General features: G+C 47.3%; 1 protein-coding gene across 1 annotated transcript; it reads left to right on the top strand.

The window, feature by feature from the left end:
• The first annotated feature begins 6,265 nt into the window (after positions 1-6,265).
• Positions 6,266-10,583, top strand: TCL1B (TCL1 family AKT coactivator B). The gene is made up of 3 exons (XM_043490278.1): positions 6,266-6,493; positions 9,117-9,281; positions 9,472-10,583. Exons 1-3 carry the CDS (start codon positions 6,332-6,334, stop codon positions 9,523-9,525), a joined length of 381 nt encoding a protein of 126 aa, XP_043346213.1. The 5' UTR covers positions 6,266-6,331; the 3' UTR covers positions 9,526-10,583.
• Positions 10,584-25,573: the final 14,990 nt, after the last annotated feature.

Raw genomic sequence — 25,573 nt, 5'->3', positions numbered from 1 at the left:
GGCAGGAAGTGTCTGTATAAGTTCTAATCCAACACACCTCTGGGTTTGTGCAGGATTTGGCTGGGGCTGTTTTCAACCAGGAAACAGTTTGACTAAAGAACTTTTCAGTCCAACACGTATTTGCTGACTCCCTCCTATGTTCCCAGCACTGGACTTGATGCTGGATCGCAGAGATGAGTAAGAGATGGGATCTTACCCTTTGTTTCCTCACTTGGGCTTTAGACTTCCCTGTCCTCTGGGGGGAAATGTCTGCCCTTGGGAGAAAGGCCAATTGCATTCATCTGTTAATAAAAGCACTGGCAGTTCCTGGTCACTGCCGATGAGGAAACTCAAATCCAGTCATCAGACTGGAGCCCATCAGACTGACTGCACCTTCCCCCTTTACCAGGCTTGTAAGACAGGGCAGCACCAATGCCCACCCGGCAGCACCCACGTGGCTGAAGCCTGCACCCTGTTCTGGACAAGGGTCCAGACCAAAAAGACACTTGGAAGGGGGAGGGAGAGGGCCATGGGAGGGTTGGCCCCCCTGTGGCAGGGGTAATAATGTATCTAAGAGGCGACTTAAGAAACGGATGCTTGTGAGGTAGAGGGGGTTACCCCGCAGGTGGGCAGGCAGGTAATAGGCTGGAAGGACAGTCCACTGGGGAACCTCTCCTTGCAAAAGCCAAAGTTCCTAGGTGCTGTGTCTTACAAAAGTCAAGAGGGGGGACTTCCCTGGTGGTCCAGTGCAAGAATCCGCCTTGCGAGGCAGCGGACGCGGGCTCCATCCCAGATGGGGGCATTAAGATCCCACATGCTGCAGGTCAGCTAAGGCCCCAGGACCCCAACGACTGCGTCCATGTGCTCTGTAGCCTGTGTGCCACTACTAGAGTGCCCGCGTGATACAAAAAGAAAGATCTCGCGTGACGCAACGAAGATCCCACGTGCCTCAACTAAGACGATGCAGCCAAATCAATCAATCAATAAAAAATTCAAGAGAAGTCCAAGTTCTCCCAAACCCTAATATTAAGACTCAACACAGCCAAATCAATCAATCAATAAAAAATTTAAGAGGAAGTCCAAGTTCTCCCAAACCCTACTGTTTGTCTCTTCTGGATCACAATCTCCCTTCTGAAACTGAGGGTCTCTAGAGCACGTGGGCTCAGCAACTGTGATGATCTGGCTTAGTTGCCTTGTGGCATTTGGGATCTTAGTTCCTCAACCAGAGGTGGATCTCACATCCCCTGCATTCCAAGGCAGATTTTTAACCACTGGACCACCACGGAAGTCTCTCTGGAGTCTCTTGAGAAGACAAAGACTCACCAGGAGTTTAAGTTCCTGGGGAGAATCAAGCTGAAAGCACGGAGAGACGAGTGAACCGACATCAACCATCAGGCACCTGTGGCTGTATTCTTCCTGAGGACACTGGCTGATTCTCACGCATTCGGACCAAAGTGGAGACTCAAGGGACTTCAAACACAAGACCAGTGCCTTTTTGCCAAAGGAGTTTTTTTTTTTTAATGAATAGAGGCAGCCAAGCACAGGATGCTAAAAAGCAAAGCCAAAGCCTGAAGAGGCAAAAGAGAATCCCCTACTGTCTCTTTGTGCTGAAGACAAAGCCCTACCAGGCTCCTGACTGACAGCTACACCACAGGAAAATGGTGAACGGGGTGGGGGAGGGGGAGGATAGACTGATTCTCACTGCAGCTATAAGTGGACCTTGCCTCAGTTCTGTTCTCACCAGGACTGAACTGTTCAATATCACACTCTGTCTGCCCAGCAGAGGAAGGAATTAACTCTATCTGGGGGAGAACTATCAAGAACTTTTCAGGGCTTTCCACCCAAAATTTGGTATTCCTTTAAAAATGACTCCCAAAGGGAAAAAAAAAATATCATGTAACTGAAAACCAAGAGATAAAGCAGACAATAGAAGCAGACCCACTAATAACCCAGAATTATAAGAAAAGTACTTTAAAATGACTGAGTAGCGTATCTAGGCATGGGCTTCCCCAGTAGCTGAGTGGGAAAGGAATCTGCCTTCTGGTGCAGGAGACAAAGTTTTGATCCCTGGGTCAGGAAGATCCCCTGGAGGAAGAAATGGTAATCCATTCCAGTATTCTTGCCTGGAAAATCCCATGGACAGAAGAGACTGATGAGCTATAGTCCATGGGGTTGCAAAGAATTGGACACATCTGAGCAACTGAGCACACATACATATTTAAGGATACAGAAAAAGTGATGGACAAAATGGTTCAAAAGGTAGATATTATCAGAGAAGTTTCGAATCTACAGAAAAGCATCAAACGGACAGTCTAGACCTGAAAAATATAGTATTTGCAGTTAAGAAATCAGCTTATTGGCTGAAAGAGCTGATTAGACACTGCAAATGACAGGATTAATGAATTGAAAATAAGCCAATAGGAGACACCAAAATTGAAGCTCAGAGACCAAAGAATATTTTTTAAACCTCAAAGCAGAGTAGTGCACAGAAGTTATGGCACACGGTTTAAAAGGTCCAGCAAACTGGAGTCACAGGAGAAGAGAGGGAGAATGAGACAGGAGTAACTGAAGATATAATGGCTTAGAATTTCCCAACATAAGTGAATTTTTGGATATAGTAACAATATACTAAAATCAGTTGTTTTTTTGCTGTACCAACATCAAACAAATATAATAAGGTTTAAAATACTACTACTTAAAGTAGCATCAGGCCTCCCCCTTGGTTCAGCAGGTAAAGAATCTGCCTGCAATGCAGGAGACACATTAGACTTGGGTTCAATCCCTGGGTTGAGACGATCCCCTGGAGGAAGAAATGGTAACCCACTCCAGTATTTGTACATGGAAAATCCCACAGACAGAGAAGCCTGGCAGGCTACAGTTCCAAGGATCGCAAGGAGGCGGACATGACTGACCATGTTGCAGAAGTTGGTCCCTCGAGAAAGCAAGCACCACAATCTGAGAGTTGGAGAACTCAGGTTTATTATGCCTGCGGGCCCAGAAGGGCCTTCCAGCTCTGAACCACAAACAAAGGGGTTACATTAAAAAAAAAAAAAAAGAGTTTTATAGACGGTTCATGACACCAGACTTTAGTGGGCAGTGCTGTTAATAGGCTAGTTTAAACTAAGGGTTTCGCAGACTGGGGAACAGCCTTAGGACAAAGCAGGGGGGATGCCTGACCTCTACACACACAAACATGCTTAAGCAGAACTATAGGGGCCGGGTAATTGACAAAGGTGAGTGAGGTTAAGTTTCAGCTCCTAGCACTGTTGTAAGTTTCTGTTTGGGGAAACTGTAACTTACATGACTTTGCAAGGAGCTAGCTGAGTTGCAGAAGCAGAAGGAGTATGAGGTGCAAGTTTTTCAATTTTCCTCTTCAACTAAGAATGCAGGCAAAGTAGAATCAGATAAGAGCAAATTTAATGAAAACAGAGAAAAATTAAAGACAACCTAAAATGTGGAGGGGGAGGGACATACTCAGTTCTGAGATTGTAAGGTATAATACCGTAGAGATGATAATTCTCTTCAAACAGACATACAGATACAACACAATTCAAATCAGAATCCTAGCAGGCTTTCTGGAGAAGAGAGGTGGTAGTTAATAGACCAATTCTAAAATTTATACAGAATCACAAAGGTTAGAGAATATCTGAATTAGTCAGGGTTCCACAGAGAAATAGGAGCAACAAGGTGCGTGTGCATATTTACCCGAACCCAGGTCTCCTGCATTGCAGGCAGATTCTTTAGCATTTTGAGCCACCAGGGAAGCCCCTATACAGAAAGATATTTATTACAAAGAATTGGGTTACTGTGGAGATTGACAAGTCCAGGATCTGCAGTGTGGGCTGGCAGGCTGAAGACCCAGGAGAACCGAAGGTACACAACCTAGAGAGTTGGAAGAACTAATTATGTAGATAAAGTCCAAAGGCAGTCTGCTGGAGAATTCCTTCTTGCCTGGGGAGGCCAGTCTTTTCCTATTATTCAGGCCTTCAGCTGATTGGATGAGGCCTACCCATATGATGGAGAGCAAGCTGCTTAACTCAGAGCTCACCAATTTAAATACTAACTCTTACCACCAAACAGCATTTAAGTTGACATAAGGCAATCTAGAAGGAGAATAATGCTAGAAGATTTATACTCCAAGATATACATACCTGTTTTAAAGCTATAGTAATTAACAATGTGTTAGCAACACAAGGATAAAAAAAAAAAGACTAATGGAAGAGACAAGAAAGTCCAGAAACAGACCTATTTACATATATATATATATATATATATATATATATATATTCCAGATTTATGACAGAAGTAATAATACATTATGGGAGAGAAAGGGCAGTCATTTTAATACATGGTGTTAATTTGATACAAACATGGAAAAAAGAATCTAGATCTCTTCTTCACACTGTACACAAAATAAATTACATCTAAATATAAAAAATGAAATAATAAAACCTTTAGAAGAAAACAGTACATATCTTCAGTGACTTGGGACAGACAAAACTCTTCTTCAGTTCCATGGCTGGGCCGATTTTATCATCCTGTCAATTCATTCTGTTGATAGTTTGAAATAAGCAGAGCTGGAATCTGGATGTTCTTGTTTGTAATCCCACCTGAACCATCTCCATGTAGTCCACTTCTAGTGGTCACTGATGACTGAGTCACCCTTTTGTTTTATCATTAGTTCTAAATGTCTATCAAGTGTTTAATTATGCCATTCCCTTTCCCAAACACTGTCCTTGCTCCTGATCAACTTGATAAAAATCATCCAGTTGGACTGGCATTTTAGAGTCTTACAAGGCAGCCTCAGCATCCACCTACCCACACATACCACTACTGTATTCTTATCCTCATCTTATAAGCCTGCAGCCTCAGCACTGACTAATCCTCATTATTCTCTGATCTCCAAATACACGCTGAATGTCCCCTCTCCAAGACTTAATTCATGCCGCTGAACAGCCCCATCTATGTTATCCTATTTCCAGGCTCCCAGTGTCCGGCCTTCCTTGGCCAGTTTGGGCTCAGTATGTGGGAGGAGGCAAGCAAAACATGCAGAGATCTTGGTGACCAAGACCCAGCCTTCCAAGTCCCGCTCAGTGCCCTCTTGTGGTCTAGAATCATCCCCCTAGGCTGAGTGCCCCAACACCAGGACACCCCGACTTAAGGCTTGTGAAGGGCGCCCTCTGCTGGACTACACTCATCACCAGTCTCTGCCGGGAGCCATTGTGGAGAGTTCCAAGTGCTTGCAAAGACTTTGGTGACACCCACCCCAGAGAGTGAATCCTTCCAATTGCAGGCACCACGGATGGACACCTGGCCAGGAAACACTGCCGTATCTCAGACATGATACCGACAAAAGTCAGCTGAAGGACAAGGATCCAAATTTCCGTTCTCATCACCTGCCAGTGGTCTTCCTTCCGTGCAGGTCCAAGGGACCTGGGATGGAGCACATGACAGGAGAGGGGTGATCAGCGAAGAGCTCTGTTCATTTTCAGCGGCTACACTATCAGAACATTTTTCTTTCTTTTTGCTCATGGGAGCCTGCTCTCCTTACCTCTGGACCACCATGGGGAGGTGTTCCGAGCCTCCACCTGGAGCCCCCCACCATTTCATCAGCAGCCACTCTGAATCTCCCTAGTCCTCATTCTGCCTTTTCCACGTAGCTGCAAGACTTGGCCGAGGCAGGGGACAAACAGCATGGACGTCAAAGCCAGGAACAGCTGGGTTCACATTCCTCCTCTGCCTGCCACTAAACCTCGAAAGCCTGTTTCTGCACCTGTCAGGTAGGGATGGCGGTCTCTAGTTGAGAAATGGAATGCGGGCGGGCTCAGTTGTGTCTGCCTCTTCGCCACCCCATGGACTGTAGCCCGCCAGGCTCCTCTGTCCATGGGGTGGGGTTGCCACTTCCTTCTCCAAGGGATCTTCCCAACCCAGGGATCAAACCCTTGTCTCTCGTGTCTCCTGCATTGGCAGGCAGATTCTTGACCACTGAGCCACCTGGGAAGCCCGGCCCCGTACCTGGGGAGTCTCTTACCCGTCCAGGCCCTTGCGGCTCCTGACTCCAGTCCTTGCCCCTTCAGGCGAGTGGGCCTAGTTCCGGAGACTCACACTCTTTAGCCCTCTGGGTGGTGGACCCCGGAGGCAGGCACCTCCTCTCCTTCTGGCTCCGCCCCTTATCTTCCCCTCCCATCCTCAAACCCTGGGCTCACTGGGCCCTGCGGTCCCGTGGAGGGTCACCGGCCCCGCCCCCGGGATAGCTGGCCCCGCCCCATGTGGATGCCCATCTACTTAAGGAGGCTGAGCTCCCGCGAGTCTCCACGTTTGCCTCGAGGTGCGCGCCAGGCTCAACCCTGCGATGGAAGCCGAAGCTTCTCCGCCGGTGGGATCTCCCCCTTGCTTCCTGTGGTTCCAGAGGCCTGGCGTCTACAAGGATGAGAAGGGGAGGATCTGGGTGGCTGTGGCTCTGCAGATCAATCCCTCCCTCCGAGCTCGGGGCAGCGGGGCCCCTGAGAGCACAGTGAGTCCTGGGGCCGTCGGGGAGCCAGTGGAGGGGCGGTGGTGTCGCGCGACTCCAGCTCATGGGGGCCTGCACATTCTGCAGTAGGGCCCAGAATAGAGGTGAGAGGCTGGAGTTCTCACCGGCACCGGAAGACGGCCTGCGTGGGTTTGAGCGTGCTGATCCTGGCCCCAGAAGCCCCTGCCCCGAGTGGCACAGACAGAGCTTATCGACAGAGGTGATGTGATCCTCCGTGGGGTAGCTGAGAGAGAAGGAGAGCGCCAGCGAGCTCAGGGCCTAGCCTTGCCCCCAGTGCGTGTTGAAAAGGCTTCATTGATAAGGTGGCTATTCAGTTGGGCCCTGCAGGATGCATAGGAGTTTTCCAGGATCAGAAAGAAAACAGGACTAGCACAAGCAAAAGCATTGCGACCTGGAGGCAGCGGGTGGGCCAACAGTGTAAAATTTACCTTGGCTTCAGACTCCTAAACCGCAAAATGGGAATAATCTACCACGAGACAAGTGAATCACTAGGACAGGTCACCAGCTGAATGGCCTGCAGAGCATCTGAGAGACAATGTGTCCTAGAACCCCACCTTGGAAATGGATTCAGGAGCACTGGGTGGAGTCGAAGATGTTTGAAAAGCTCCTCAGGTGATAAGGATAATCAAATTGGAAACTGCTGCCCTAAACTAGGGGCTGGGATCACAGTCCACCTTTGAGAGATGAAATATAAATTCTTCAGGGTAATACCCTGATACTGGGGAAGATTGAAGGCAAAAGGAGAAGGGGGAGGCAAAGGATGAGATGGTTAGATAGCATCACCAACTCTGGACATGAATTTGTGCAAACTCTGGGAGATAGTGGAGGTCAGAGGAGCCTGGCTTGCTACAGTCCATGGGGTCACAAAGAGTTGGACACGACTTAGTGACTGAACAACAGCAAATATGGTAAATACTTATTCAGGTGTTAAGCAATTCGCTGTTATTTTAGTCGCTAAGTCGCCTCCGACTCTTGTGATCCCTGGACTGTAGCCTGCTAGGCTCCTCTGTCCCTGGGATTTTCCAGGCAATAATACTGGAGTATTGTTTGCCACTTCCTTCTCCAGGGGATCTTCCCAACCCAGGGTTCGAATCCGGGTCTCCTGCATTGCAGGCAGATTCTTTACTGACTGAGCTATCAGGGAAGTCCTAACCACAACACATTTCCTAACAATCTTCAAATAGGTTATCCAGAAAATTTTTGGTAAAAGAACACTGAAAGTCTGTCCCATACCTCCACCCAGTAAAGCATGCAGAAAAATTTGGACAAAATAGCTTAGTACGTTTTTAAAAAGCATACAAAAGTGTTCAGTGGGAAAACAATGGGTTCTTCAAATAATTTAGCCTTGAGCGGTGGAAGGGAACTAGAGCATGAGCATTGTTTTCAGTCTTTAAAATGATTGTTTCTTAATAGTTGACCTGGGTTTTCACATGCAGTCTTAGGATGGGAAATGGCTATCTAAGCGTGATCTAATGCAAGGATCAGCAAACTTTTTGTGAAGGGTCTTGATAGTAAAAATTTTCAGCTTTCATACAGTAAAGACTTCAGAGCAACTACTCAACTCTGCCTTCATAGTACAAACACAGCCAAAGACAACACACAAAGGAAGCCATTTTTGTTTATTTGCAATAAAGCTTTATTTACAAAAGCAGATGGTGGGCCAGATTGGGTCCATACTTTGTTTGTACCTGATCTAAGCCAGAATCCAAAGGGAAAGAGATTTTGCTGCATAGTTCAAAATATCCCTCTTGCAAAACCCATCCCATAAAAGTCGTAGGACAACAGACTAAGGAAAATCACTTGCAAATCATATGACTGATAAAGGGCTAGATTCTTAACTCGGAAAAGTGTTCATCACAAAGAAAAGACAATTGTAGAATAGAAAACTGTAAAATAACCTTTACATTTATTAATAGTTGCATCATACATGGAGCTTTGGTTGTATGACTGATAAAGGGCTAGATTATTAACTCGGAAAAGTGTTCATCACAAAGAAAAGACAACTATAGAATAGAAAACCGTAAAATAACCTTTACATTTATTAATAGTTGCATCATACATGGAGCTTTGGTTACATTTGACTGATGACTTTCCCGCATTTCTATACTTTTCTGCATTGACCTAATTTTCTTTGTGTGTGTGATGTTCACAAGAAGTAATAATGGCCATGATCAAAACTACAAAATATTTTTTTGGGAAAATCCTTCATTCCCAGGTTCTGAGCTCTGTGGATATCTTGTTTTTAAAAAGAGAATTTTTAAAACTATGGAAGTGGCCAAGACAGACAGCCAAGAGTGTACTGTGTAGGCCTAAACGTTTCTGATGGGCTGGAAACAGAAGCTACGTTTTCAGGGTGCAGGGGGTAAGGTGGGGTGCAGGCCTGTGGGAGGGTGGTACCAGAGAGGAGGCCTGGAAAGAACTAGTCCTCTCAGGTCCAGGCAAACCCCCAACTGATGTTGCCGAGAGTCTGGGTGTGGGACTCTAAAAGCATGACCATCCCACCTCTGCTCCGGGCAGTGCCCCCGCCCCAGCTGAGCCAGAGGATCCAGGACCCTGGTTGTGTGTGCAGCTCAGCATCCCTAATGGGGCCTGTCTTTCCCTCCAGCATGAAGTCAGCATCACGGTCCATCTGTGGCAGTTACCCAGCCAGATGCCCAGGCCCCCCAGCTGTCTGTTTGTGTCTGGGCTGCCCATGAAGTGGGAGCTCTATCCCGGGCGAAGGTACCAAGGAACGGATTCCAGACTCTGGGAGATAGTGGACCATGGCCAGGCAAGTGTGTGGTGGCCCATGTGAGGGGGGTGGCCGTTAAGTAGTGGCCGCAGGGTTGTGAGGTGGGACAAAGGAAAGGGGGAATCCCTGCCCCAGTCCCTTGAAATCTACAAACCCAGGTTCCCGTTGGCTTCACTGGGATGGAAGGGCATGATCTCTGGAGCTCTGATCACTGCTTCCTCTTCTACAGGTCATCTCCACGGAAAATCTGGTCCTCAGACGTCTGCCAAGTGGGAGCCACTGATGAGGCTGGTAGGTCAGGCCTGGAGACTCTCAACGCGGAGGGCCGCCCCTCTTTTCAGGAAGACCCCACCAGTCACCTTGCCCTCAGGCTGTTTCTTGAGTTTTTCTTACATAACCACCCCTTTCCTCCCCGTCCCAACCCCATTGGACAGTGATTTCCACCAGGGACAGACCCCCCAGTTCATTCACAAAGCACTGAATAATGGTTCTCACTCAGTTCTCTGAAGAATGAGGTGTACCTATGAACATCTCGTGTTACAGACAAGGAAACAGGCTCTGAGAGCTGGAAGGCTTTCCCTGAGACCACAGAGCCTGGAAAGAGCCGCGATCAAGCTTGGATCCACTGACCTCAGAACTCTTTAAGGCTGACCTTGACACTGGGACGCCACAAGTCTGGTCGATGGCAGTGGCCTTTGGGGACCCTGCGGTGACCCACAGAGGCTTCTCCCTGAGATGGGCAGCAGCCTGAATTGCTGCTGAGGGCCTCGAGTAAGGCCTGCTGTCCTACCCCTGGTCCTGCCCCGACCGGGCGCCCGCCCAGTTCCTCCAAGCATCCCTGACTGTCTTCCCCTTTTGTCTTCCCCCAGACCCGGCTGGCCCTGTGTCTTCAGCGAGAATCCCTATGCACCTGCTCATTGGTTTGCACACCTAGGGGCCGGGCCCCGTCCTCTCTGCATTTCCCATCCCCTCCTCCTGCTTCGGCTTCTCTGCGCACTTTGCCTTCTTTGTGCCCTCCTCCAGGTGCCCCGCCCCTCCATTCCCAAGCCCCTCCCCTCCACACACACCAGGCCCCGCCCCGCGGCCTCCTGCGCAACCTTGATTGGAAACTTGACTTCCGTCCACTCCGCCTCTGGCGGGGGCGGCTCTGCGGGGGCGTGAGTGCCAAGTCTGAACCTGGGACTCACATGCCCCATGGCTGCCATTTCTGCTGCCGCTTTGGCTGGAGTAGATCAGGGACTGGGCAGGCTGTCCACTCCGGAGCCTCGATCAACCCTGGAAAGTGAGTGCTGGCCCCTGAGGGTCCCCTCCAGTGCCGGTTAATTAAACTTCATTGCTTGTTGTTAACTTTTGTGCGGAATCGGAGCTTACCTTAAATTGATAACTAGTGTAGGAACGCAGCAGCTGAAGGTAGAACTGCAATTATTTCTTGAGTGTTTTTGCACACCTGGAAAGAAGCTGGGATCGGCTCGTTTCAGCAGCAGGTCCACGGTGAAGGGTAAGGGGATGGAGGGTGGGTTCTTTGCCAGGCTGGGCTCCGAAAAGGCAGGCAGACTGTGGCAGTCACTGCCGGAGAACCAGCGGCAGGTGGGCACTTGCACAGGTAGTGAGGCTCCCGTGTGCCTTGGATGACAGTGGGAACAGTCCATGAGCAGGGAGGGGTGAGGCAGAGCCTGGGGTGCAGACTGGGTCTTGCCCTTGAAACCAGAGAGAAGATGAGGACAGTGTGGATGGAGGGCAGGCCGACAATTTCACGGTGGCAGCAAGAAGAGGGAATTCGCTCCTTGGGACTTTCCTGGTGGTCCAGCCAGTAAGACTCGGCCTGCCCAAAGTAGGGGCTCGGGTTCGATCCCTGGTCAGGGAACTAGATCCCACCTGTGGCAACAAAGCTCCTGTGAGCTGCAGGTAAGACCCAGTGCAGCCAAAATATATGTTTAAAAAAGAGGGAATTCATTGTGTCATATTAGTCATGAGAAGAGATCACCAACATGAAAGTCCTAACCTTAAAAATGAATCCATGATGTCACTGAAGAAAGCCCAGGGGATGATGATCACGATTTTAGGATAGGAAACACTTTAAAAAGAGAAAGCAAAAGACAGTTAAGACAATTAACTTTCTCAGATGCAGCATTTTCTGTGAGAAGATGCTATAAAACAAGGGTATGAGGACTAGATACAAAGCATTTGAGTGCAGGATACACAGGGAACTCGTAGAAGAAATCCCCAAGGAAAGAAGAATGGGCGAATGCCAGGAAGGAGGCTATTTACAGAAAAGGAGACAATGCTGGGAAGTGCAGGTTTCAGAATTCAGACGTGTATCCTGGATTTTGGCTGAAGTTCAAACTTAGGTATTGTGGGAGTAGATTGTTACAGACAACCCTGGAGGTTTGGTGGGCAATTCAGAAGCATTTATCACATTTTAAAGTGACACAAAGAGCCATACCTAGAGTATTAATACCAAGAGCAGGGATTCCAAGCTCAGCGCTGTGAACCTTCGGGCCAGATACATCTCCGTCATGAAAGGCTGCCCTGTGCTGTTTAGCAGCATCCCTGGTCTCTGTCCGTGTAGTGCCAGCGACATCCCTTTGCCCACCCCACTCCCCAAGTTGTGATTACCAAATGTCCCTTGTTGGGGGACACAGTTTCCCCCAGTTGAGAGTTGCTGCCCTGGAACAACATTTGCACAAGAGGGAAGGGGAGGGAGCACCGCGGTCAAGGCTCAGGTCCACCACGGAAGAGTGGTTAAGGAAAGGGAGACCCGGAGAGCAGCGGCTGGGCCTGGCCCCTTCTGCTTAGGAGCTTGTGTGATCTGGCAGCCTGGCTCTTTAGAAAACCCTCTTGGCTCAGATGGTAGCTTTAGTTCCAGTTTTTAAAGGAATCTCCTTCCTGTTCTCCACAGTGGCTGTATCAGTTTACATTCCCACCAATAGCAATCCCACTACTGGGCATATACCCTGAGAAGACCATAATTGAAAAAGACACACGCACCCCTGTGTTCATAGCAGCACTATTTACAATAGCCAGGATGTGGAAGCAAAGACCTGGATGTCCAATGAGAGATGAACGGATAAAGAACCTGTAGTACATACATACAATGGAGTATCGCTCAGCCATAAAAATGGAATTTGAGTTCTAGTGACATGGATGAACTTAGAGCCTGTTATACAGAGTGAAGTAAGTCAGAAGGAGAAAAACACTGTATATTAATACATATATATGAAATCTAGAAAAATGGTACTGATGAACCTACTTGGAGGGAAGGAATGGAGATGCAGATACAGAGAACGGACTTATGAACACAGTTGGGGAAGGAGAGAGTGGGATGAGTGGAGAAAGTAGCCTAGACATACATACACTTCCATGTGTAAGACAGATAGCTGGTGAGAAACTGCCGTGTAACAGGGCCCTGCCAGGCACTCTGATGATCTAGAGGGAAGGGTGGGGTGGGGGAGGGGAGGGAGGCTCAAGAGGGAGGGGATCTATGTATAATCAGGCTGGTTTGCATTGTTGTGTGGCAGAAACTAGACTTCCCAGGTGGTGTGAGTGGTAAAGAATCCACCTGCCAACGCAGGAGACACGGGAGAGATGCGGGTTCGATCCCTGGGTTGGGAAGATCCCCTGGAGTAGGGAATGGCAACCCACTCCAGTATTCTTGCCTGGAGAATCCGCATGGACAGAGGAGCCTGGTGGGCTACAGTCCATAGGGTCAAAAAGAGTTAAGCATGACTGAAGTGACTTGTAGCACATACGCATGCATGGCAGAAACCATTACAACATTGTAAAGTGATTTTCCTCCAATTAAAAAGTAAGTTTAGAAAATTATAAGAAAAAGAAAATGTATCAAAAAGAAAGCCATCCTCCTCTCAGCTCATTTTCCTATCCTCCTTTTCCTCCCGTTGGCCTGAGATGGGTGGGGGCCTTGGGACGCAGCCTGCCTCCCACCACACTCAGGAAAAGATTTTCGGAGGACCTACTGGGCAAGATTTTCCACCTCCCTCCCCCCCCCCCCCCCCCCCCCCCCCCCCCCCCCCCCCCCCCCCCCCCCCCCCCCCCCGCCCCAACTCAGGCAGGAAAGGCAGGGGCTCCCCTCCGCCTCCCCGAGGTCTTGGAGCTCAGTTGCTGATATGATATGTATGCCCGGGGACAGGAAATGCCTGGAAGTCCTCTTACAGGATGGCAGCCTGCCTGGTGAGGGTGCTGTCCTGCTGCAGAGTCCAACTGCAACTGTCAAAAGCCTCTGATTCCACTCCATTTCCTTGGTTCAAAGTCTAAGTCTGCCCTCCGCTCCAGGCCATCCCAGACAGAGGCTGGACCCGTGGGAGAACAAAGAGAGAAAAAGCACATCAAGATGTTTGCAGTCATTCCCAGGGGACTTCCAGTTTGCCCGAGAGCTTCAGATCCTCAGTGTGGCTCCTCCATCCTCTCCGTGGTTCCTGAATGTGTGTTTCCCTGTGACCACAGATGGTGTGTGGGTCTGGGGTGTGGCCTCCTTGAAGTCTGGACCTGTCAGCTCTGACTGTTTACTTTGGGGCATGCTGAGAAGACAGTTCTCAGCTCCACCTGACCAGAGCTGAAGACTGAAACCAGCTACAGGGGATTGTGTTAAGGACTGAGAGATGAACAAAGGAGAGGTTGTCCTGAAGAAATTGGGGGACATCAAACTTTTGAAAAGGGTGAAGGACAGTGACAGGTGTCGAGGAGCCTTGGGGCCACCCTGGATGTCAGAATCACTGACCGTGAAGGGTGCTCTCCGTAGGAGGGTTCCCTCCGCTCGGCCCAAGCCAGGAGCAATGCTCAAAACCCTGCAGTACCCCTGTGGCCCAGCCACTGACCAATGGGACCCTGATGCTTGGCACAGGTCCTGGGATGCCTGCATCCTGGCAAACCCAGGACTGAGCCTTCCCAGACTGTGTCACCCACTGGACATCTTCCTCCGTGGGGATATTTAGACTTTACGTCCAGATCTCTCTGCCTGGCCCATATTCCTCATCCGGGTCTCTGTTTCTCCTCAAGTTCTATGAGTTCCTTGAGGGCAGTTGGCCAAATTCCACAAACATTTACGGACTCAACTCCGGGCCAGGCCCTGTGCTGAGTGGAAGGAAAGAGAAATGGGCCGGAGTCCAGCCCTGCCCTCCCAGGGCTCAGTCTGACCAGGGACTGAGCACACACCCCGTGGATTGTGCAGCGGGGCTGAGTGTAAATGAGGCCAATCAGAGGGTAGCAAGAGATGGAGGGGAGGTACTTCCCTGGTGGTCCAGTGGCTGAAACTTCGTGCTCCCAATGCAGGGGGCCTGGGTTCATCCCTGGTCAGAGAACTAGATCCCACATGCTTCAACGAAGACTCAAATGCAGCCAAATAAAAATTGAGGGAAAAAAGGAGGGGGCCGGTGTCATGTATCTGGGGCATCTAGGGAGGCTGCCTGGAGGAAGGAGCAGGCTAGAAAAGCCCTCACTTTTATACCATGCCCTGCCAGCCTCAGTGGTGAAGAATCCACCTACCAGCGCAGGAGAGGCAGGACATGCAGGTGCGATGCCTGGGTCAGGAAGATCCCCTGGAGTAGGAAATGGCAACTCATTCCAGTATTCTTGCCTGGAAAGTTCCATGGACAGAGGAGCCTTGCCGGCTACTGTCCTTGGGGATGTAAAGAGCTGGACAGGACTGAGCAACTGAGCACACACATACATTGCCACCCCCACAGCACTTTATGTTACAGATTCAAGGTGAAATATGCAATGCAACATGAAAGCCTGATCCTTACAGCAAGCCCAGGAGGCAGGTCTCTACTGCTCCAGATGAGGAACCCAGGCCTCCGAAACGCGCCCTGGTCCACAGTCAGTGGTGGCAAAGTCAGGGCTGATGCTCAGGCATCCCAGCTCCCCCATCCCGGCTCTTCTTTGCCCCACCAGGCAGAAGCTGTGGGACAGGAGACAAATGAAGATGCAAGAGTAGTTGAGGAAAGAGAATGGACGGAACTTGGTACTGAGCAGATGTGGGAGGATGGGAGAGCTGGGGACAAGGATGCTTCTCAAGAGTCCTGGTTTGGCCAACGGGGTCCTGAGTTGGGAACATGCAAGGAGGTGGAGATCCAGGGTAAATAAAGCCGCGAGTCGGGTTTGGGATGCTGAGTGGGGTATCCAGGTTGAAATGCCCCGGAAACAGGTGTGGGTCTAGAGGAAGGTTGGGGCTGAATTCATAGGTTGAAAAGTCATCATCAGAGGTCATTGCCGGCCAGAGGAGAAGAGAGAACTATCTGGGGCAGAGGTCAGCAAACTCCCTGCACAGGGACATATAGTAAATTGTTTTGACTCTGCAGGCCATGTGGTCAACTCCTCAACTCTGCTGTTAAAGCATGAAACTAGCCATGCGTGACACATGAAAAGTGGGCGTGGGTGAATCCGAATACAATGTCCCTTAACCAAATGGTCAGCAGGCCAGATTTTGGCTCATCAGCCATAGTTTACTAACCCCTGATCTAGAGAACAGGTATGCCAAGCAGAAAGAAGAATGCCAGATTCTTAGCAGGGCAGAGAAAGAATTAGCAAAGAAAACTAAATAGAAGCAGTCCAGATGGATGGCAGCTAGTTGGAAGAGAGAAAAGTCTGATGTGGAGAATGAGAAAAGGAGTTTAAAAAGGACATATAAATTTCTTCTTAAAAATGGCTGAGAAAACAAGGCACCACCTTTGTACTCCCAGGCACACAACTCCAGAGGTACCACCCACTCATACTGGGATGGACTGGTCCCCCAGCGCTGTGTATCATGGTGGTCTTCCTCCCTTCAGATGATTTAGAACCACCCAGAACTTAACACATGAAAGATAACCCAACACCGGAAAACATAACCACTGATGTTAAGTCCGAACACAACTTGACCTTTGGCATTTTACAGGGTATCATGCTAATCACTCTGGTAAAGTCTTTGTGCTACTTGACCTGATGGGCAGGAAGTGGCTGGCACCCCAGATGCCCTCATAAGATACACGTGTGCCCAGAAATAGGAGTTAACCCCTGTGAAGGTTCAACGCTGCATCTTTAGTGAAGTTTTTGGCGCCCTGCGGTTTGTGGCAGGACGGGCCATCCCCTCCAAGCTAGAACATGGCCTGTGGCAGTGGGGCCCAGAGCAAGAGAGGGCTCTGCCACAGATCTGCTCTTTCGTCAGGGCCAAGAGACCCAGCAGATGGCAAGGCAGCTTTCCAGTTCCCGGGTACATGGGTCAGAGTGGCATTCCCGTGGGCAATACATGCTGCCCTCAAAAGCTGAGAAAGCCCAGCCAGTGCCACGTCTCTTTAATGGTGGGAGATGAGAGGTGAAGGGAGAAGTGTGACAACTCCTTTAGCAGGATAACATTCATATAGTCCCTGCCCGCCCCCCGCCCAGAAACCTCATAAAATGATACCACATAGATCATCAGATACAAGTATGTTGTTGTTGTTAAGTCATTAAGTCGTTTCCAACTCTTTTGTGATCCCATGGACATAGCCTGCCAGGCTCCTCCGTCCATGGGATTTCCCAGGCAAGAATACTGGAGTGGATTGCCATTTCCTTCTCCAGGGTATCTTCCCAACCCAGGGATCGAACCTGCATCTCCTGCATTGCAGGAGGATTCTTTACCATTGAGCCACCAAGGAAGTCCATATATAAGTATAAATACAGAGAAGAAGCACTATGATGATACATCCAAAAATGAAGATAGTGGCTAGTACATCTGAGTCTGGAGTGTGGTCAAGTTTTTAATGTTTAATTTTCTTATAAGGAAAATGTGCTTATATCTCACTTGTGCAATCGAAGTTCATATTCAAGAACCGAAAACAGCCCCACACCAAAAAATAATTACAGATGGTTCCCTACCTACTTATCTTCACTGCCAAGTACCTTTGCATCTTTGTATTTCCCAGCTGGACCAGAAGGTGACAAAATGTAGCCTGTGGACCAAATATGGCCAGGCCCCTGTTTTTATAAAGTTTTATTCGCACGCAGCCATCCTCATCTTTATATATTGCTGTTGATTGCTTTTCACCAACAATAACAGTTGTATGGCTACAACAGAGAACTTTATGGCCCATAAAGCCGAAAACATTTCTTAATACCATCTGACCCTGTACAGAAAAAGTCTGCTGGCCTCCGATTTAGAAAACTTTGCTGGTTTCTCTGCCTCCAGGCCTGTCCCTGCACACAGGAGGTGAATCAGACGTGTCACTTCTGGCTTCCCCCAGGCCCTTAGGACAAAATAATCTTCCTGGCCAGCAGGGTCTTTCTCTCCATTCTTTTTTTTTTTTTTTGGGGGGGGGCGCCCGCCGCCGCCGCCATGCTGCCCGGCCAGCACGCGCACAGCGGGCGGGGGCGGGGCCCCTTTCTCTCCATTCTTGATTCATATGTAGGGCCACAGGGTCTTGTCTGCTCGCTTGCTGTCCTCCCAGCTGAGAAGTCCACACCTCAGCTCTCAGGACAGCTGGGGCCTCCTCGCCTCGGGTACCAGCCCCAAGTGTTGCCTCCTGGTGGGGGGCTTGCTTGACTGACCCACTAGGGTCAGCCCTTCTTGCATCCCTGCTCACTGCCCACCACTTATCACCATCACAGGGCTTCCTCTTGTCCTGGGGCGTGCACCTGCTGAGTCTAGCTCAGGGCCGAGGACCGAGCTGAATACACAGTAGTGGGGGCTGGAAGGGGGACAGATTCTGGCCGCACGTGGGCCACACCACTTATAATTTGGGGCAAATAACCACACCTTTGAGGAAATTGAAGAAAAGAAGACTAACTTACTCCTTTGTGGGGTGGAAAGGGGTAAGTAGCTCATCAGTCCATTGTTACCACTTTTGAGCCCAACTCCCCTTCTGGACAGAGGAGGGGACCAAGGCGCAGGAAGGGGCTGCCATGACTCATTCCTGCGGCAAGTTAGAACGCTGGGGCTAAGAGCCCGGCCTCATGACTGTCTGTACCACGTCATGCACCATCAGCCTTGCATTGCTAACCGGTGAGCTCATTACTTCCAGCCTCTTGGAACTGAAGGACAAGGTCCCCCATTATCCATGGGAATTATGTTGCAAGGTCCCCAGTAGAGGCCTGAGACCACGGATAGTATCTAACCCTATATATACCATATTTTTTCCTATACATACATGCCTATGATAAAGTTTAACTTATAAATTAGGCACAGTAAGAGATTAACAATAACTAATAATAAACACTTAACAATTATAACAACAATATAGTATAATAAAAGTTATGTGAATGTGGTCTCTCTCAAAATATTGTAGATTTCATGCCCTTTCCATTTTAACGTAGCATTTATTACACACTGTGGCCTTTTCCAGGTGTAGCAGCAAAATTAGTATGAATTTTTTTTCTTCACAATTTCATGGATAGACTATTCATTCTCACTGTAGATCTTAACAGTATTAAGATCTTTCCTTATTGAGAACTTTTACCTGTTTACTTAAATGAAGCACTTTATGGCTTCTTTTGGGCAGATCCAAATGGCCAGCATCACTACTCTTGTTAAGGAGTCCAAGCTCTCTCTACTGGCCACATGCCAGGCCAATTAACCAAGAGACAGGGTGTTTTGAGGCAAGGAATAAGCTGGCTGACCAAGAAGATAGCTGACAAGTGTCCCAAAATAACCATCTTACTGGGGTGTGGATGCCAGGTTCTTTTTATGGAACAGAGATGGGGGAGGTGAGGAAGTAAAGTAAAAAGACAATCTTGCAAATATCTCCTAGAGTGGCAAGCCCTGAGGAGGGGATGTGTTAATTTGTTTTTTCCTGGAGCCACCTGCAGGCAGACTGAGTCTAGAAGAAAGGCATTCTGGTTTAATATTCAGGCAGAGGGGCAGGGTTCCCCCAGGCAGGCTATTATGTATAAACAGTATCCTTTTAGTGAACAAAAGCAAAGGGCAGCAAAGATTAAAGTAACAGATCCAAGGTGGGGTCAGAATTGGCTCCTCCCTGCAACACTCTTATGCTCTGGGACCCTTGTTAATAACACAAGGGTTACTTAACACAAGTACTACAATACCAAGATGGCCAGTTAGTGACTAAGGGTGGGGACATGCTGGAAAAAAAGATGATTCATTGGGCTGCATGCTTTCCCAATGGCTCAGCAAGTAAAGAATTTGCCTGCAATGCAAGAGGCCAGGAGACGTGGGTTTGATCCCTGGGTCAGGAAGATCCCCTGAAGAAGTGGCAGCCTGTTCCAGTGTTCTTGCCTGAAAAAGCCCATGGACAGAGGAGCCTGGTGGGCTACTCAGAGCCCACATTTTCCATTTAATATGTTCAGACCCCAGTTGACTTTGGGTAACTGAAACCATGAAAAGTAAAGCCACAGATAAGGGGGGATTCTCATGGCTCTGTACACTTCAGTTCAGTCGCTCAGTCGTGTCTGACTCTTTGCGACTCCATGAACTGCAGCACGCCAGGCCTCCCTGTCCATCACCAACTCCTGGAGTTTACTCAAACTCCTGTCCATCGAGTCGGTGATGCCATCCAGCCATCTCATCCTCTGTCGTCCCCTTCTCCTCCTGTCCCCAATCCCTCCCAGCATCAGGGTCTTTTCCAATGAGTCAACTCTTCGCATGAGTTGGCCAAAGTACTGGAGTTTCAGCTTCAGCATCAGTCCTTCCAATGACTATTCAAGGTTCATTTCCTTTAGGATGGACTGGTTGGATCTCCTTGCAGTTCAAGGGACTCTCAAGAGTCTTCTCCAACACCACAGTTCAAAAGCATCAATTCTTCGGCACTCAGCTTTCTTTACAATCCAACTCTCACATCCATACATGACCACTGGAAAAACCATAGCTTTGACTAGACGGACCTTTGTTAGCAAAGTAATGTCTCTGCTTTTTAATATGCTATCTAGGTTGGTCATAACTTTCTTTCCAAGGAGTGAGCATCTTAATTTCGTGGCTGCAATCACCATCTGCAGTGATTTTGGACACTTAAATGCTACTAAAAACTGGGATTAATGAAAGTCAGGATACAATATTTACAAATCTCTGCCTAAAAGGATTTCAAGAAATGTGAGAGCAAAATGTGCATAGTACACAAGTTTTATTCTTTTGTTTATATATACAAAGATGTTTTAAGTAGGTATATAATTAACAATACAATTTGAGTTCAAGTTTACCTTTTCATTCTGTGGTATTAACACCTGGATAAATACATTCTTGGGTTGCCTGAAGCAAACAGGGATGGGGGTGCCTGTCACCCTGCTAAACAGTCTCCAAGAAAAGTAGAAATGTTGAAAAAAGGCAGCTGTAACTTGGAGCAAAAATCAACCTACTTATTTGTGATTATATGTCATGTTTTTTAAGGCAAACCCCTCAAGTAAACCAATTGTTTGATTTTTTTTTTAAATAGAGCAAATCGTATTGTTCTGCAGTATTCTTCATCTTTTTAGCTGCAGACCAACAACCATTCCCTCCTTCCTATTTATATTAATAAAAATAAAAGAACTGGCACTGACATTTGGTTTGTCCCTCAATTCTTTTTTTTTTAAATAAAGCAAAATCATCTTGTGTGTGTGCTAAGTCGTTTCAGTTGTGTCCGACTCTTGTGTGACCCTATGGATTGTAGCCCGACAGGCTCCTCTGTCCATGGGATTCTCCAAGCAAGAATACTGGATCGGGTTGCTGTGTTAACTAAGAGCGAAGATTCCCTAGTTAATCCCTCTAAGTCCCCATTTTCTTGTGTGTAAAAGAGGCATCATTATAATAATACCTCCCTGAGGGGTAGCTTTTGGAGTGGCTCCTACTCAGCACTGCAGGCTTGCTCTCAGGCCTGGGCCAGACTTCCTCCCCGCTCCTGGCCTCGGTCCTCTCCTGGAACACCCCAGGATGTCCCTCAGTACAGCTGAGTTCCGCCCGCTTTCCAGAAAGTGTTCTTTGATGAGTCCTGTACTTCTGAACTCTCTTCCCCTCCTCCCTCCCTTCTCACCTCAAACATTCTGAGCAGGTATACAGGAAGAAAGGAAGCAGAAAGCGAAAGAAAAGAGAAAACCTACAATGAGCCAGAGCAGTTCTGCCTCCTAGGAGAAATTCTCCTTGGAACAGTTCATCTTTTATTTAGCAAAAAACACATTGACGGGGCACTGAATCCAGAAGAGCTACCCCAAGTCAACCAGAACAAAGTTGTTCTGCATAATAAGCTAAGAATATTAGCATTTCAGACATTAGTTATATGAAGAAAGGAGGGAGGAGGTGATGGCTTAGTGGGGAGGGGCTGGTGCTGCTCTTAACAATGGTTAGTCGCTCAGTCGTGTCCCTCTCTGACCCCATGGACTATAGCCTGCCAGGCTCCTCTGTCATGGGATTCTCCGGGCAAGAATACTGGAGTGAGTAGCCATTCCCTTCTCCAGGGGATCTTCCAGGGATCAAATCCAGCTCTCTCACATTGCAGGCAGATTTTTTTACCATTTAAGCCACGAGGGAAGCCCAAGGGACTTTTCAAAACCAGAGTGTCCAATAACTGACTTCAAGGCATAGTCTGAATGTTGACCCAAAGACCTCCTCAAATCCTCAATCGTAACTCCAAACGCACCCCCAGATCCTGTCAACTGCAGCCACGTGGTCAGGAATGACGGTGCCCAGGGGAGGTGAAGCGACGTGCATGGACAGGAATGGATGGGAGATAATCCATAATCCAATCTTGTAAGCGGCAACGGGCAGATGCGTGAGACCCCCGGAAATCCCTGGGGAGACAGAGAAGTGTGATATGGAAGAAGGGGAGGAGTCAAGCTAACTTAAATCTTTTCTAAAGGTGCAGTGCCCTAGCCAATAAATAGATCACATTAAACACAGGGGATTTCACCAGGAGCCAGATGGGATCATCAAATCATGACCGGAATCTATTACTCCTGTGTGTGTGTGTGTGTGTGTGTGTGTGTGTGTTTGCTGAGTTGTCTGACTCTTTGCAACCCCATGGACTGCAGCGCGCCAGGCTCCTCTGGCCACGGGATTCTCCAGGCTTCCCTGTTGGCTCAGACAGTAAAGAATCTGCCTGCAATGTAGGAGACCTGGGTTGGATCCCTCGGTTGGGAAGATCCCCTGGAGAAGGAAATGGCAACTCACTCCAGTATTCTTGCCTGGGAAATCCCATAAACAGACGAGCTTGATGTGCTGTAACCCATGGGTCCCAAAGAGTCAGACACAACTGGGCAGCTAACACACACTTCTGTAACATATGCTAAATCTGTGTGTGTTCTTTCCAAGATGAAGATTTATTGTGGTTATCCATGACCCTCAAGAGTCAGAGGATATACCTAAGGAGACACTCAGATCTTTAAACAAATACAGTCCAATCAAAAAGGTGGTGAAGTGGATGTGGCTTCTAGGTGTCCTTGGTTGGTGGTCTGATAAGGCTAGTGTTGAGGGGAGGCATCATTTGATCAGAGCAACCAATCAAGTTCTCTTGATTTTTGGCTTTTTGGCTCTTCAAGTCCACGGGCCCAGGTAATTAGCATCTTAACCATGAGGCTGCTGTATAAAGACCCGTATCATCTGGACCAGTTTCCAAAGTTGAATTCGATTACTGAGAAGTGCAAAGAGCTCTCCCATATTATTGAAATGTTCAGTTTAACAGTTTCAAGGACTACTGATTTTCTACCTCAAAACTATGAATGTTTATTATAGTAAAGTACTTGTGAGAGCATTTTCTTGGGAAATTTCTCACTTCAATTTGTAAACTGTTTGCCATAGGAGGTTCACTCACCGAAACTAGATGGACTCACTAACTGACAATGATTTAACTGGACTAGTTCAAGTTACCTTGTTTGGTATAAAAAGATGGGGGAGAATCTTTTAGAATTAGTATATTTCTAAGGGCATTTCCCCTTTGTTTATGAAGTTGTTTTGTAAGCAGAATACAATGACACTAACAAAGTAGCTTTAAAAAACAATAAGAATCAGGGAAATTTGGTAACAATGGCATTGTTTCCCAGTTTCCTCAAAGCCCCTCACAAAACCCAGCAGAGTAACTAGGACGGAAAAATAATGTAGAAAGTTGAAAAAAAAATCAGGAAATGGAGTCTTCCAAAGGATTCAAGTGAAAATGATGGATAAAGAAAACAGGCTAAGGAGATTCAACATATGCATATTAAAAGTTCCTCCTCCACTCAAGCCCCCAACTTCAGAAAAGTAATACTGTGGAATAGAACAAATACAAGATACTTCCAAAAAAAACTTTCTGGAAAATAAAACAAAGAAATCACTTGAACCTGTGTTTGTTTTTTTTTTTTATATTTAATATCTGGCTGCACCAGGTCTTAGTTGTAGCATATGGAATCTAGTTCTCTTATCAGGGATCAAACCCAGGTAGCCTACATTGTAAGCCTGGAGTCTTAGCCACTGGACCACCAGGGAAGTCCCAAACCTGTGTATTTTAAAAGGATATGATGTACCTGGGACATACAACCAAGAACAGTCAACCCTGAGACATAGACTATTAAAAGCATCACATTTTATAGAATTGAAATCCTTTTGACATAAGGTAAAATGACCAAGTACCTTATATGGGATTAGACTTCCATGGAACACTTTTGTTACTTATTTGGCTGCACCAGGTCTTAGTTGTGGCACTTCGGATATTTCGTTGTGGCTCTTGGACTCTTTTTAGTTGTGGCATGGTTTCAGTAGTCGTGGCACACAGACTTAATTGCTCTGTGGCAACTAAGGATCTTAGGACGCCCACCAGGGATCAGAGTCGGGTCCCCCACATTGCAAAGGTGGATTCTTAACCATGCAACACTTTGCATGGAAATTCCCATGCAACACTTCTAAGTTAAAATACAATGGAGTAATAAAGTACAGATATCAAAGAAAGAAAATGCGAACCAAGAATTTTTTTATTCAGCCAAAGTGATCTTCAATCACAAAGAACACAAACAAGCTGATGAAGCTGAATCAGAGAATATTGGTTCTGTGTGCCACGCCTGAGTGACCTACAAAACAATAAGGTTCAAACAATCAAGAAGTGTTTAGAGAAGCTTTTTGTAAGAACTACTAGTGAGCACTAAATGTATTTAATTGTAGAATGAAGATTAGGAGGCAAAAGGGTGAAAAATACTATGTATTTGTTCTATCCTCCAATAATGAAGACAGAATTCATCTATTAAAAGTTGGGAGAGAAGAGAAAGATTATGTATAATGTAAGCCTGCTCATTGCCTCAAAGGTATTGTTTAGCACTGTATTGTTTAGCACTAATACTGGCCACGTGATGCAAAGAACTGACTCGCTGGGAAAGATTGAGGGCAGGAGGAAAAGGAGGTGGGTGACAGAGGATGAGATGGTTGGATGGCATCACTGACTCAATGGACATGAGTTTGGGTAAACTCCAGGAAATGGTGAAAGACAGGGATGCCTGGTGTGCTGCCATCCATGGGGTCACAAAGGGTTGGACATGACTTAGCCACGGAGCAACAACAACAAGGCTTTCTCATTGCCTTAAAGATAATATTTAGCACTAAATGGATGAGATACTTAGGGAAAAAAAAGGGAAGGGAAAGAAGAGGTTACTAATTTTAGTACTCTTCACATTAAGGAACCACAACCTCTGTTACCATCCAACATGGCAGCCACCAGCCACATATGGCCACTTACTTTTTAATTATCATTAAATAAAATTTAAAATTCAATTTCCCAATCATACTAGCCACATTTCAAGTGCTCCACTGTAGCCAGTACATCTTTCATACACTTGAGAACACAGATAACAGAACATGTTCATCATTATAGAAAGTTCTTCAGACAATGCTACAACAGATAGCATTTTTTTTTCAAATAATTCTAGTCCCAGCCAACATCTTTTATTATTTTTTAGATGTCTTTATTCATTTATTTTTGGCGGTGCTGGGTCATCCGTCCAGTTATGGGGAGCGGAGGCCACTCTGTCGTGGACAGAGCTCCGGCTCTAGGTGCTCGGGCTTAGTTGCTCCGGGGCATGTGGGATCTTCCCAGACCAGGGATCGAACCTGTGTCTCCTGCGTTGGCAGGCCGACTCATAACCACTGGACCACCAGGGAAGCCCCAACAGATAGCATTTTTAAAAGAATATTACCCTAAGATATCAGTATAAAGATAACCATTGAAACAAAACACCCAGTCGATGGCATTTTGCTTTGGCATCCCAAGAAGATGAATAGATAGCCATTCTCTACATATTAATCTGCAGAATCAACACAGTCTGTCAAAATATCAGCTGACTTCTTTGCAAAAGCTGTCAAGCGACCCTGAAATTCACACAGATATTCAAGGGAACCAGAAGAATGAAAACAATCTTGAGAAAGAACAAAATTGGATGACTTATACTTCTCAGCTTCAAAACTTATCATAAAAATAGAGTCA

The sequence above is a fragment of the Cervus canadensis genome, chromosome 17 (genome assembly GCF_019320065.1).
Source record: "Cervus canadensis isolate Bull #8, Minnesota chromosome 17, ASM1932006v1, whole genome shotgun sequence".
NCBI lineage: Eukaryota > Metazoa > Chordata > Mammalia > Artiodactyla > Cervidae > Cervus > Cervus canadensis.
This window is presented reverse-complemented; position numbering and strand designations above follow the sequence as displayed.